This window comes from Chanos chanos, chromosome 3, assembly GCF_902362185.1.
Source record: "Chanos chanos chromosome 3, fChaCha1.1, whole genome shotgun sequence".
NCBI classification, from domain to species: Eukaryota; Metazoa; Chordata; class Actinopteri; order Gonorynchiformes; family Chanidae; genus Chanos; species Chanos chanos.
Genome location: NC_044497.1, coordinates 19,915,402 through 19,931,363, shown reverse-complemented (window position 1 = coordinate 19,931,363; position 15,962 = coordinate 19,915,402). Strand labels below are relative to the sequence as shown.

At 41.3% G+C, this 15,962-nt stretch overlaps 1 protein-coding gene across 1 annotated transcript in view; it reads right to left on the bottom strand.

Annotated features, from left to right (window-relative positions):
- epb41l3a (erythrocyte membrane protein band 4.1-like 3a) overlaps window positions 1-7,840 on the bottom strand; it is a 28,936-nt gene extending 21,096 nt beyond the window's left edge. The window contains exons 1-7 of the mRNA XM_030767372.1: window positions 7,679-7,840; window positions 6,967-7,158; window positions 3,565-3,669; window positions 3,434-3,476; window positions 3,204-3,279; window positions 2,288-2,506; window positions 2,031-2,118 (exon numbers count right to left, since the gene is read on the bottom strand). Of these exons, the coding sequence (XP_030623232.1) occupies window positions 2,031-2,118; window positions 2,288-2,506; window positions 3,204-3,279; window positions 3,434-3,476; window positions 3,565-3,669; window positions 6,967-7,158; window positions 7,679-7,840 (885 nt within the window). The remainder of the gene's footprint in view (window positions 1-2,030; window positions 2,119-2,287; window positions 2,507-3,203; window positions 3,280-3,433; window positions 3,477-3,564; window positions 3,670-6,966; window positions 7,159-7,678) is intronic.
- Between the last annotated feature and the right edge of the window lie 8,122 nt (window positions 7,841-15,962).

Here is a 15,962-nt window from a genome sequence, read left to right as displayed (position 1 = left end):
GGAACGGATTGACAGTGATGCATACAACAAATATTGATAATGTGTGTGAAGTGTCTGTGCTGTGGTTTGGAAACATCAGCATTAGACATGTCACCACACGGTGATCAGGCTCCCATTGACAGAATGCTATTCTATGCTGATCTAGGATCAGGAATACCCGGCAATGACTGACATGCTGTTCTTTCATTGGGTAGCAACCAACCAACCATCAGCTTGGACTGGACTGATGCTTTACTGTTTTTTCCACACGCCTCATTCTGTTTGTCAGTTTGGGCATAGCCGGGCTGAATTGGATGCATGATGAGAAACAGTTGGTGGTTTTCAAAGAAGGCCTAAGGATCATTATATACCAGTCCTGTACTCAAGACCAAAACTCCACTGAACATATATGTCTACAATTTATATCACCTTTTGTAATTAATATATTTATTTTAAATATTTATGTAGGTGTCTAATTATGTGTGTGTATGTGTATATATATATATATGTGCGTGTAGCCCTGTTAAAAATATATATTATTTGTGTATTATCATACATATTATTAAAATTATTTGTATGTTCATTGTCTTGTTGTTGTTTATGAATACTCTTATGATTAGATAAAATTTATTCTGAAATGTGTTTACCACACTCCTATCTGATCAGCTGCTGTTCATGAGAGGCGGCATGTGCTAGGCCTTGAGGAAGAGAACTGAGAGAGAGATCGAGAAGTGTGCCTGAGGAGATTTTTTGTGTGGCCAAAAGTAGTTCATTTAATGTTTGTGTACACTAGTTTGTATGTTTTTTAATGATTATCTAAGCGATAATCGAAAGGAGGATTTGTACGTTGTTCCCTGTGGTAAATAGCTTAGAGAATCTTCATACTGAGTTCATAAGTGATTTCACGAGTGTACCAAGCTAACTGATTAGAAAGTTGGTTTTGGTTCACTGATGAAGTGAACGGAATTTCAGTGGCCTTTTTAAAGCACATATTGATATTACTGGCTTTAGGTTCACCGAGAAGTGGGCTTGAGACTGAGGGGTTGTTCGATTCCCAGGAATTACAGGAAACATCCACGGCTGAAGTGCCCTTGAACAAGGCACCTAATCCCCAACTGCTCACTGCTCAGTTCTCCTTGTGTGTGTGTGTTCACTGCTTTGGATGGGTTAAATACAGAGTCTGAATTTACCCTAGGGGATTAATACAGTATCTCAAAAAAAAAAGAAGCCCAGAGTCCCAGGGTCGAAAGAGAACCAAATGGAGACGCTGCTAAGAAGAAGCAAGGAAGACACGAAAAGAATACTGGACATTAACAGGTACCACCCAATCTTTTGTTGTACTACTCGTTTATGAGTTAAGCTTCTGTTTACTTTGGGTCTCAGCATTCACAAGTGCCGACACTGGTCTGCAATGTTTTTATTTAATTTAATTTTAGTTTTGTCATGGGCTGCTGTTGCAAAATATATATACATTATATTGCTATCTAGTTTGCAGTAAAATGCAGTTAAAGTCAAATCACACCACTGAAGTTCCTCCTCTTGTTCAAAATTCTGAACAGATTTCAAAGCCATGTTAATTGAACCCGTGGACTGAAAATGAAAGCCCGTAACCAGTGTTGAAATTGGTTTACAGGAAATAATTATTTTTTTCTTTTTTGAGTGGCTGTTTTGAGGATGGCCTGGCACTGAAAATCAATATTGCAGCAGCTGTTCTCCAGACACAGAAGTGATTTGATTCTGGTCATTTTTAAGGGTGAAATTTAAGCTCTGACAGTAATCTCTACATATGATTATTATTCCACAGGCAGTCAGAGGCCATTCATGACTACAGGGCTGTGTGTACATTACTTTAAGAGGTAAACTGATCCTTCATTGACATTTCACGGAACACTGTGCTAAAGCCTGATGGTGTGGTGACCTGCCAAACACAGTGAATGGCTGCAGAAGCTTCAGAGGATGAATGCGACAGGGAACAAGAACACTGCATGCTGTGAGCCCAGAGCGAGTCTTTATGGACCAGTGAGAGACAGTAAGACACAGGGCGTCTGTACCTTGGCGTGATGGAGGTCCACTCCATACATAGACAGCTTCTTCACATTCTCCAGGAAGTGCATTTCAGCCTCAGCTGGGGTCATTCCCCTACAGATATAACACAAGATTACTGTGACCAAATATTTATAAATATATATATATATATAGAGAGAGAGAGAGAGAGAAAGAGAGAGAGACAGAGAGATGAATTTAGTTACATGCCATTGTAAATAAGTGTAAATAAGAGCTGAAATCAGTGATAAGGTGTGCAACACACTTGTAGTTCTTGTGGAGGCTCATAACTTTCTCCTCCAGCTCCTTGGTTTGGTGAGGTGCGAAGCGGAACTCGCTGACATAGTCAGTCCCATACTCGTCTGGGTCGTAGTCTCCAAGTTCTGACTGGACTGTGTATGAACCCAGGACAGTTTGTGTGGCAAAGGAGCATGGGAGACGACCAGAGACCACATCGTCTCTCAGCTGTAAACAGAGGTAATATCTAAGATAGAAAGAAAGAGAGAGAGAGAGAGAAAAAGAGAGAAAGAGGAGCGTGAGGGACAGTGCACAAATATGAAAAGAAGATGGGGGCGAGGAACAGTTCACAAATATCAGCAGAAAGGACATAACTACTACATGAGACTGAGCAAACAACTGAAAAATATCAGCAGAAAGGACATAACTACTACATGAGACTGAGCAAACAACTGAAAAATATCAGCAGAAAGGACATAACTACTACATGAGACTGAGCAAACAACTGAAAAATATCAGCAGAAAGGACATAACTACTACATGAGACTGAGCAAACAACTGAAAAATATCAGCAGAAAGGACATAACTACTACATGAGACTGAGCAAACAACTGAAAACTAGCAGCAGAAAGGACATAACTACTACGTGAGACTGAGCAAACAACTGAAAAATATCAGCAGAAAGGACATAACTACTACATGAGAGTGAGCAAACAACTGAAAACTAGCAGCAGAAAGGACATAACTACGACATGAGACTGAGCAAACAACTGAAAAATATCAGCAGAAAGGACATAACTACTACATGAGACTGAGTAAACAACCGAAAAATAGCATAGCCCAAGCTAACGGCTTTTGTGTTATCATGATGCAGTTCCATTATTTTGCCAAGGTTACGTGACCAAGCCGCCGTGCAGGAAAGGGCTGATGGAGTAAAACTTTACCTTGTAATGTCCTCAGACAACTGTGCAGGATCAGGAGGATAAAACTTCACATTAAATGAAAAATTCCAGGGTACTCCTGCAAGGCCAAATAGACAGAGAAGAGAGAGAGATCCAGAGAGAGAGAGAAACACGGGTCATTGTTATGTGAGTCGTGTTAAAATGAAAGAAAAAGTGAATGTAAGCATTAACATCAATGTGCAAAAGCAGAGAAAACCCCAAGATGAGCTCACCTCTGATTTGTTTCTTCATTTCTTTGGCTGGGTCCAACCAGTTCTGTAAACAGCGAACAAGCTATTCAGTTTGTTTCTCAAACACCCCACAACAGAATTCTTCATCTAAACAGAAGGAAAAATAAACCCACCTTCTGATTTTCAATATCACGGAATGTGATGCCAAAGTAGTCCTTTTCCAAAAGGTTTAGATGCTCACAAACCTTATCGAATATGACCTGACCTCTGTCCCGTTTCTGTACACAGAGATCAAAACAAGGCATGCTGTTTAATTCTGCAGTGCAGAAATCAATCCGTTGTTAATCTGTCATGTCATACTTTGCAAGCATGTTGTGCCACTGTGTCTTTAGGACCTGGTTACATGTGTGATCTGTGTACATGCAGATAAACCTGCTGCGGAATGACAGCCAACTAACAGGAACAAACAAAACACTGCAGTCAATACACTTCCTGATTGGACAAACTCAACTTATTAATAATTAGTTTCCATGGCTGTAATCAATATACCAGTATTTCATTTTTGTACAATATCAGTACAACCAACATTCAACACTCACACAGGTGAGATAATGTACAAACAAAACAATAAAGCAAACAGAGAATCAGAGAATCTAAGCCCCAGATGCACCTGTAGTTTTTCTCAGCTTTCAAACGATACCCAACATTTTCCACAGAGCAAAACCACAGCCACAGAGGCATTTCTTTCAGAACTCTCCCTTTCTGTTCTCCTCTGGTGCCGTAAAAACTCTGAGCTCAGAGCTGCAACGCCCAAGCAGTAACCGACTGTATATCAAATCATTAAATTCCTCCAGTTGGTCTGTTCAAACGGTGGGAGACGGGGGTGGGGGTCATTGGACAGGTGGGTAACTGTGAGTAATGCCCTATCACACACAGCACGCAGGAGTCCACTGGGCCGCTGTGAAGGTCTATACTTCCTCCAGAGATGCTGTGATGCATGCAGAGAGGAAGGCATTGCAATCATGTTCAGATGCCTCTCTCCATGTAATGATTGTTCTGCACAGGCTGCCTGCCGGTTAGGCCCATCTCAAATTAGCCTTGTCTCTGTGTTGGGTGAATGGTTTCATCAGAAACAGTGGCCTCCATCACAGCATGTGGAAAAAGTGTTAACTCGAAAGAGTGCATTTTGAGCTTTGGTGGCTAATATAGTTCTTCATAGTTCTTTATTTTTCCAGGCAGTCTTGGATTTAGGCAGAATTCATTATGGAACATAAAGAGCGATAGTGAGACAAGTTACGTGTGACAGCTGGAAGGCACAATGGGGATGGATGAAGTGGTCTGGCCAAGTTTACCTGCACACTTAACGGATAAATAATCCAGCATTTTTGGAACCTGGGAGACCTGATCCATGGAATTTTGAAATAGGGGAAGGACTTAGTTTAAATAGGGGAGCAAAAAAATCCAAAGAACACAGAACTCTGCTTATTTTATACATTGAAAAACTGTACATTTTTTTCTTTTTGAAAGGTGTAATAAAGCTGGTGTAACCAGCAGCTGGGGCTAAATTTAACCTCTCTGCTCACTAAACCACTAGACCAGATTACAAAAATCCTTAAGATTACAGAGGACATTATTCTGACTAAACAGTCAGCGATCTTTAATCTAAAGTCTAACAGACAAAAATGCTGAATTTTTTTTGTTTGCCCTAGATTGATTAATTAATGTCCCATATATTAATCTGGATGTCATTCATTTAATGTGTATTGTGATTAACCATCTGCTAAATGAATAAATGTAAATATAACCACTTGACCATAACTTTACCTATAAACCCTATGTATTTATAAACTTAAAAACCACTCAAAGGTATATCTAACATCACAAACACAAATACTTACTGCAGCAGTAACACTGTATGTGCAAAAGCTGTCATACACAAGACCAAGGTAATGTAGAGTAAACCATGACCCTGACTGACGTTTCACTACATTAAAGCCATTTCTTTTTTTTTTCCCCTGTTCTCCTCATACAGGTGAATTTCTCATTTCTCTGGTGGGATTTGTTGTTAGTCTAGAAACACACTGGAGCGGTTTGCTATCCTGTAGTACTACACTGCAGAGCTTTTGAAAAAGAAACTTCATTAGTGGGCTCAGGGACAACGGGAGCATCAGAGGTCCTTGAGAAAGAGAGCGCACAAAAGTGAAAAGGATAAAGCATCTCTCACACAATCAGTTTATTTCAAACTAGCTTTGTTAGCACCATTCAAAAAGCTATTAAAGAGCAAATCATGTTTGGTCCGTGATTCTCCCTGCTGCTTTATAGAAATGAGGCCATATCGACTGTGCATGTTGTGACCCTGGCTGTTCTATGGTGACTCGGGATTGTGAAGTTTCTTTGTCTCTGAGTGAGAGATTGTGTGTGTTAGGCTAACAGACACAGATATGTTAGCTGTGACCCTACACACACTGCACCAGTACTCTCTGTACCAAGACCGCAGACTCAGTGTTCAGTCCAACACATAAAAGAGAGGGGTGGCACACACACACACACACGCTAACACAAGCGAAGATGCCCCCCCCCCCCCACCCCACCCTCCCGCCACCACACACAGACACACACACACACGCACAATGTTCTATCATCCCTCCATTTGATGTAAAGACTAATCTGACCAAATCCAGAGCCAGAAGCAGGGTAAAAAAGGTTTGTGGGCTTGGGCAGGGGTGGGGTGGGTGTTAAATCGGTGCTAAGCAGATTGGTTTGTGGCCCTTGGGGGAGGTAATTTTGAACTGTGCATGGTTCCACTCAGACAGTGGGACAGTAACCTAGCATGACTGGACAGATTTACCCAGCATGACCGATGGTGCTTAAGTCCAGGACAGAAACAGGGCAGAGCAAGCAGCCCTTTTCTGGGATATCAAGGGCATCTTTCATTAAATAAGGAGACAGGATCTGAGATCCGGGAAGGAACATTCAGGAAGCCATTTTCAATGCTGAAATAGGGCCATTACGTCATGTCACCAAAAAATTTTAATTAAGCTTATGATGTCGTAAAGAAAAGCACCAGGAAAAGAAATGAGCATACAACCATTCATTTAGGGTGCAGGATTCGTGATTGCCTTTTAGAGTGTACATACTCTTCGAACCCTGGGGACAGCAGTTCAAGCTGTTGTAAATTAGGGTAACACAAATTAGTTCAATCAAGCTAGCCACCAAAGGCCAGTACACAAGCCAACCAATTAGCATTTCAGGGTATTAGAGTCTGCCATGTCTCTAGATGAAGAGATTGAGAGAAAAAAAATGGAACTAACATCAAACAGTTACATAACAATACTTCACCAGAGTAAAGTGTACTGGCCAAATATTTTGAGGAGGTCTCCCAACTGTTACTAAACTTGGTTTAGATTAAATAGAGGGGTACTGAGGACAGAGAGACCCATGAACCAACAGATAGACAGACAGACAGGTAAAATAAAAATGAGCTATAAGGGATTTCTAATGCAAAGCTATGTTGAAGTAGAGCAAAACAGAACAGTTCATCCTTTTTTGTTGTGCACTTAAAACTCTCTACTCACCTCCACCACACAGGTGTACTCAGAGCCATCCAGGAGGGTGACTTTACACTGCATGTTTTTGGGTTTTTTGGTAGTTTTAGCGGGCGAGCGGGAGAGTTTGCTAGAAGAGGACCTGTGAGAGGCTCTGTCGTCCTCAGCTGACTGCAAATCAGCCTTCCCCAGTGGGACACCACCTGCTTCTCGCTCCCCGGTCTGGTCCCCAGCCACACAGACAGACGGACATAGAGGGAAAACAGAAGATAAACTTCCTTGACCATAAAGTCTCATAGGACTTTATCTCACAGACATCGCTTTCATCAGTAAGTTAATCATCTTCGATTAGATTTAACTCCTAGGTATGGTATGTGTAGCTAGATTTTAAAGGGTTTAATTCTGCAACAAAGTCTACAAGCTTAGTAGATTTTATTGTCTCTCTTCAGAGGGTGAACCACAAAGATACATGTATATTTACTTAGTAAAAGACTTGCCTCACTTACACCTTACAGACAAAAAATTACATAAACAATTCATTGTTTATGTACATGAATCATGCAGACATTTCTATAAATACATCAGTTCACAGTCAAGAGGTTTCCAGTGTTACAATTTAAGCTTCTGGTTCACTCAGAGCTAAGTGAATCACACTTTCACACCACTTGGTAGGTTTCTTAGCTTTGTGCATTTGTTGCAGTTAGTGGCTTCTTGTTAAGCTAGGAGAGCAGAGCTGCATTACCTGATCTCTCCTGACGGGAGTGCTGTGTGCAGCGGCAGGAGGGAACTGCTCCCCGTCACAGGGCTGGGTGACCTGCAGGGGCGTGGCTGGAGGAGCAGGTGCTGCGTTGGCCCCCTGGCCCTCCGGCTTGGACTCTAACTCAGAACCAGTTTCTGTGGTCATGGCCAGTCAGGCTGTGAGGGGAGTGGACAGAATGTGTCGTTTTACAAAGAAATGAATGACAAGGGGCTTTGTATGTATTGTTAAGTTTCACCTAAAAACTCCAAAAGAATTATAAGCCTGTTTGTTCAAATGCTTTCTCTCTCACGTTCAGTTCATGTTATTTTGCACAGGGCAAGCAACCTTCCACCTGGAGGGCCGGAAGGCTTCTACTTCAATCGTACACAAACACATCTGATTAAGCTAATCAAGGTTAGATTCGAGTGTGTTCAGTGAGAGTTTGCAGGAATCCAATCCTGGAGGAAGAGAACACTCTCCCATAGAATTAAGATATCTTCACTGGCCCCAAAAAACTAAAACAACATCTTAAAAATATATACTAACTTGTAAAAGGGAACCATTAGCACATGGAGCAAAACAGTTTTTAAACAGTTTATTGTTTACCATTGGTTAACTTTTACCAGCTGTTTCCTAAAAAAAAAGCTGATTTCCCAAGACTATATATTAGTGCAAACTGGTGATTTGATCTAAATTCCTGTCAGTTCATGGCTGATTGAGTGCCCAGGAGCAGTAATATGTGTGATAAACAGTAATGGCTGTTTACATTTCTCAGCATGTACTGTAATGTAGTCTAGAGCTCTGGCATCCTAGCTACCAGCAAACATTACTTCCTCATTTTGTAGGTGATTACACAGGAAGTACCACTGTTTCTTTGTCAGAGCATGGAGTAGAAACCACATTTTGTACTGCTAATGCAATCTTTCTACTGCAATGGTGAGATGATTAATTAACCACTTCATCAGCCAAAAGGAGAATGACGTCCATTTGCAACCAAAGAATGAGAAGAGAGTTTTAAAGAGTCAACCACCATCCAACACTGGGAGAGCAACCAGTCTAATGCCACATTATCAATTTAGTTTTGGTAAGAGTGCAAACATGTAGGGAAAAATTGATAGTTTTAGCTAGAAACATCAACCCATCACAGCAACAACAACAACAAAAAAACATTATGTCCACAGAAAAGGCTTCTAGTCATAATTTCCATAACAACACCAAGTATGAATGTGTGGTGTACACTAATTACTGCATTAGCACCATGCTGCCATAACCACTGCAGTTAAAGGTATTATCTCCCACCAGCAATTTTGTAAATTAATCTTGATGGAGCTCGACAGATCAGAGGGATTTATAAACCAAATATTTGCCCAAACCCAGGAGACGTTTGTTGCCATTGTGAATTCACAAAAATCTAACAATTCTCACATGGACTAGAGTTGTTCTACAGCTGGCAAAAAGAAAAAGTAAAAAACAAACAAACAAAAAAATCCCTCTGCTTTCATTGTCTGATACACTATGTGCCTTATCACCTTTTCACTGTCTGCTGCTCAAGCACCAATTTTATTTCTTCTCTCTATTTTCCCTATTTTCTTTGCTACATAAATTTCAATGTTTTTTCTAATAATATGAAGGAAGCTTTCAGCGCTCTTGCCAATTGCGATGCCTCAGACAGACACAGAGGCCATGTCACCTTTGGCCTGAATGATTGGAGGGTCTGGCGTGGCCTGGTCTAGAGGGTTGGCCCAGCACTCTCACTTTTCTATTTTAAACCTGCTGTTAAGCCCATCATGCAGAGAGTGAGTTCACCTCACCTCACACATACTGCTGAACATCCACAGCTTTAGAGCCCTGTCCCTCCACAGTCCACTGACACGGCACCATACCTCCCCGTTTCATGTTCACCTTCACGGACGTAGCAAAAGCCTCGTCACACACACACACACACACACACACACACACACACACACACACACACACACACACTCTGAAAACACCCATACATACCTCAAACCTTTTAGTGAACCTCATCATGTGTGCTGGCCTTATTCTGTGGATTGAATATATTTGAAAAGTCTTGACGAAGGCGACAACTAATCTACTTTGCTACAAAACACAAACATGTGTCCGTTTTAACATGTTTCTCAGGAGTATTTTACATAATCATGCATTCCTGAACACATCTTGTTGAAGGATGTGTTTTCTTTATGGCCCAGTTATTTATCATTCTACCCTGACTTCAGCAGAGAATGAAAATCTGCTAAACATGGAACAGCAGGCATATGCAAACGATGTATACATTTTGCTATTTCAACATGTGAAATACATTATCCCAAAACCAATCGATAAGCGGTTGCTACTGGTGTAGGTAAACCTAATGTTCTAACCAGAAGAACACTGTAAGCCTTCATGTCTAAAGCCGTAATTTCATAACTCTCCTGTTTACTGACATGGGCTCCCTCACACTACACAAAGACAGACATTCCCCTCAGTTTAAGATGTAACTGACAGTGGGTAACTTATCCCACACATAAGGTGTGGGCCGATGTGCATCCTTTGCATTCCTGTTAAAAGCCACATACACATTTCAAGCTTCTAAAAAGGTTTCTCTGAATACACAAACCCTGAAGGTAGTGACTATTAGCATGGGTCTGGTTTTTCTCACTGGATTCTTTTATTGGGCCAAAACAGTCCCAGAGGCCATAAGTCTGCTGAATGTTCTCTCTCTCTTTCTCTCTGTTTCTCTCTCTCAGATTATTCTAGAATAATGTAGGTCATATCACTGTACTGCGACATCAGATCGTCAGAGAGAGATGAGCCTCTCCTGCTACTACACCTCACAGGTGCTTAGGGCCAGCTCAAACCGGTGGTATGTCATGACCCCGCTGTGTATGGAGGCCTCAACAGCCATCTGTGAAATGACTGTTTTTCCTGAAAGCCTTGATGACAGGAGATAATCTTGCCTGAACATTAAGATCTTCATTTCATCAAAGAAGAAGGGAGTCCTCAAGTTTCAACAGGAGTCAAGTCACGTTCTGTGGCACATCTGAGGTTATAGAGAGATCTTCCAAATTGTTTGAAACTCAAAGGAAACATGGCAGCGATGTGGTGAATAATGAATCCAAAAAAAAAAGAAAAAAAAAGGAAAAAAAAGTTTCAAAATAAACTTGCACTGAACTACCCAGCATGCACTATGCACTACCAGCCGCTTACCAGGACCTGCAGTAAGGTACTGCTGCCTTTTAACAAACGCTACACAGACTGATTACTCTGAGATTCTGATATTATTTCACACATTATTTCATATCATCTCTTTTTTCATATTTTTATCCTTATAGTTTGACAATCAGTTATTCAAATCTTACAACTTTAAGAGTGCAGCTGAGAAAAGCATCAAACATCACACTGTTGAAAACAGCCATCCAGGATAGAGGTATGTTTTCTCAATGCATATGACAATAAATAAAAACAACAACAATAAAAAAGGGTTAGTTTTTGTAACTGGACATTTACAAACCCATGTTACATTGGGTATCCCTAATAACATTAGATAATGACTACATATGGAAGGACAGAGCAACTTTGGCAGCGGTTACCTCTGTTAGACTGTCTACCAACATGGCATATTATAACACATTGGTTATTAAACATGAAGTTAATATGAGTAATGTGCCAGCGAGTAGCTATACAGCGGTTATACTGTACAACTGGGGCAGGGCACTGCTAATGTAAAGTAGGAATCCATTTACATTACCGTAATCTTTAACATAGCCATTCTTAGAGATGCTGTCCCTACTGCAGGAGCCATGGTTTTCCAGAGTGCGTTAGCTTGCCAAGTTTTAGATCCAAGACAATCAGTTATCAGAGATGGCACTCTGGAAAGAGACCAGAGATGAAGACAGCACTCTGAATCAGCCATGGAGTTTTAATCAGCAAGCTTTTTAATGAGCAAGAAGTCCCAAATGCCCTCCCAAACACTTGCTAATCCAGCTTAAGTGGTTTTCAGACTGTTGATAACCAGACGGCACTAGGACCATGGAGAGCAGTGAGACTGTGTAATGTTGGCGTTAAGGATGAAATGATCTATGTGACTGGGGATGAGAAGGAAGGTCAGATGTTTTGAAAGCATCCACATTGGCCATGATCCTTCCTTTACAGATCACTGGAGCTTTTGTCAAGTCTGGCTAAAAGGAGCTAAAGGACCAAGTGGACATGGAAAATCAAACAGATTTCTGATTCATCATCAAAAACTCAGCTGCCAGGGTTTCAGACATGTAATATTTTGGGGTGGAGGAAAAATGTAACTCGTTCTCCCAGGGGTGGGGGCATGGAAAAGAAACATCAAGGCTGGTTTAATAAGGGAAGGTTTGAGGGACTGGATTATATGTGAATTATCTTGTCTGGTCTCCTGAACAGACTGATGGAAAGAGAATGACAGAGAGAGCCAGTCCTGAGTGGGATACATCAGTTCAAAGGCAAACTCCTCAGGCTTCTGTCAGAAAGGACTGACTGCTGTTTGATCACAAGTCTTACTCCAAAGTCAAAAAACAGCCAGAGATACTACAGCTAAACCCTCCCATGCAGTACACTGTCTTTTAACACACGCAACAACATGGAGCAACACTTTATGTCTCGAATGAGATTCGAGCAAGTGCAAGACATAGAGGAGTGTTGCATTGTAACACAGCCAGAACATGCAATGAAACAACACAGGTCAAAGAAATGGTGAAGTTTGCACAAATTGCTTTCGAAATACTTTCACTTGACTGTTCTTCAAACTCATATGTCAACAAGTGCAAAACAAATTCTTGATTTTTTTCGAAAAGCTATGTCCTTCTAAAACAAAGTGTAATCGAAATCCTCTGAACATAGAATGCAACCCTGCTAACACAATACAAAGGAGTGAGACCCGATAAATGCGAGGGTAAAATAAGATCAAATAAGAGGGTGACAGGAGGGAAGAAAACGAGATAGACAGAGAAAACCCTGGGGACGCAGGAAGATTAAAGCTTACGGCGGCTGAAGAAAATCTCTCCATCACATTTTTACGCCACATCAAACAGAGCAAACAGGAAAGCAACAGCTGTGTGTCCCCTTCCACCATAACAATCCATCCTTTCATTTCTTTTGAGGGATAAAAATAACTTGGCCCATCCCAGGGTATTATGGGTAAGGATGGGAGCTGTTCTCAGAGTTGAAATGTGCGTTGAGAGCGTTCGAAGGAAATCATGGATCAGGACACACACAGGAAATGCAAGGCCTCTGAGCGCCAACCAACAGAACAACCCGCACCAGAAAAACTCAATCATAAACGACCTCTGAAATCAAGGCATTTACTTTAATACGGGGTCCAAAATGAAAACATGTATTGGTTTGATGCTCTGGTATAGCCTAACTCATGTGTGCCATGTATGGGCAGAGATAATACACATGCTGCGATGGAACAATTGAACAGTCACACTTGGCATCAGATAAGGGTAGAGGCCACACTGCTGTAAGGAAACACGCGCTTTGTAAAATGACATCAGTATCAGGATAATAATTATATTGTTGAAATCAGAGTACTGACATAACCTCAGTTTATTGGCATATAATACATCTGAGAATCCCAGACATTTCTGCTACTCTTTAGCTTAAAAAAACTCAAAGTGGCAAATAGTATAGTTGACAGATGCTTACAGATGGTGACCTGAATTCCCAGAGTATGAAGAGAAGAATAGTCAAAGAATCCTGAAAACAGTGCCAGGCAATCAGATTCCAAATAAGAAGAAAACCACCAAACACTGTTTTCAATCAACATTAACAAGGCAGCCACCGCACCCCTGTTGCCCACCACTCTGCGCAATTTGATTCACTGATTTTCTCCTCTGGCCTTGAAAGACTTCAGTACATAACTGCATCAACTGTGAGTCTGCACTTCCTAGATGAATTCAAACCATTCATGTTATCACACAAAACTGTACTCAGAAGGAAAGAAAATATAAAGCAATTAATTCCTATGAGACATGTAATGAACTGGATACACACATCAGAAAACCTCAGCTCAAACACATACACCAGCAAACACAGTGTATGAAAAGGCATCAGACAGCACAGAAAAAGGATATTTAGATAGATACTCTTTGGCACACAAACATCAATCACCAACAATATAACCTTTTAACAAAATTAGCTGTTTTCTTCTGCCAGGCCTCGGATGGCAATGTTAGGAACTGAAATCCTTCACTGACAAAGCTATTTATTTGAGGATTCGACTTCAGATACCCCCTCTCATAAAGACACACAGAACTGAAAGACACACATTACCCAAAAAAGGGACAGCAGGAAAAGAGGTGTTTAACGCTTTAAGGTGCTAATAGAGAAACCACAGGGTTTGGTAAAGCTGCATGGTTTACCACAGCAGGAGCACTAGCTGAAGCAGAGATTTAAAAAAAAAAGGTTTTAATACTACTTTCCCTTCGCAGTAAAGATGCATTAACAGTCAACAGCCCAGATACTTTCTTTCCACATGGTCAAACAAAAAGGGACTCTGCTTCCATTCAGACGAGAAAAAGAAGCTATTTTACTGATATCACTCTGTAATAAAATTAGCGTTATCATTGGCGAGCATCTTGGCTTTGGAATGACACAGACAATGCTGGATGACGTAACCGAGCCAAACCAGAGAGGAAAGGAGTGACTGAATTATTTAAGGAGGCCTGTGAGCTTCTACAGAAAGCTCTGCAGCACAGAGCCTGCAGTGCTGACACACAGCTATCTACATCTTACAACCACCGTGGCAGAATTAGATGTGTCTCTATTACTGTGGTACTTTGGAGACACACATTTCTCAGCAATAACAGCTCTACCACTGTAACAAACAACGAACACAACACACAACAGCTCTACCACTGTAACTAACACTAACACAACACACAACAGCTCTACCACTGTAACTAACACTAGCACAACACACAACGGCCCTACCACTGTACCTAAGACTAACACAACACACAACAGCTCTACCACTGTAACAAGCTTTAGAACAACACACAACAGCTCTACCACTGTAACTAACACTAGCACAACACACAACAGCTCTACCACTGTAACTAACACTAACACAACACACAACAGCTCTACCACTGTAACTTAACACTAGCACAACACACAACGGCCCTAACACTGTACCTAACACTAACACAACACACAACAGCTCTACCACTGTAACTAACACTAGCACAACACACAACGGCCCTAACACTGTACCTAACACTAACACAACACACAACAGCTCTACCACTGTAACAAGCTTTAGAACAACACACTCTAGCAGTTTACAGACACTGACAATACACAACAACAGATCTACCACTGTAATACACACACTAACAACATATAATAACATTTTTTCCACTATAATATATACTATGAACTCACAAAAACTACTAATATATTACACAATAACACCACAAACAACAGCTTTAACACATGTACACTAACAACACATCACTACAGCTCTACCACTGTATTGCACACACTAACACATTCATGAACAGCTCTACCACTGTAATGCACTCACTAATATGTGAAATAAATGAAGCAGCTGAATGCTGTTATCATAGTCAACTCTCTGACTGATTCTGAAAATCCAGTCAGCACACTCCACTAACCCCACTAAGGACACTGCTTTGCTCCCTACAGCGCTGTGTTCCGTCTTGGAGAGGGACCATGCAGCTGAGAAGACAAAGGATCCCAGCCATGATAAATGTGTAGCTGGGTCCCGTCTGTGGACACTGATGTACAGCCAGCAGGCACACACTATTGGTAAAGCCTGAGTGGAGAATTGTTAGCTCTGTGCATTGCGTTTCTCACTGGTGGACACAGATCTATAATTAGAGAGCCTGCCAACAAAGGCTTATGGACGTTCACACAGCTGTCAGAAAGGAGAGCATTTCTGTTGTGTGTGTGTGTGTCAGAGAGAGATAGGGAGGGAGAAAGAGAGAGACATGTTGATTCAGCCACTGTCTGGTTCTGCTATCCTGTGTGAGTAGCTGCCATCTCACAGCTGGGTACTGAACAGCTGTGGGTAAAAATGGCGGCTCTGGTCTGTCTCACACCACTGCCCCCCAGAGACCCTCCAACTGGCAGAGTGACCTTCCATGGAACGTCCACAAAGACCTGAGAGAAGGTCTGATGGCCTGGAGTCTAGATAGAAAGACAGAGTTGTCAAGTACACAACTTACCATACATTCTCAGAACAGGTTTTTTTTTTTTGTTCTTTTTTATCAATAAGCAGTGTTGGGCTTAC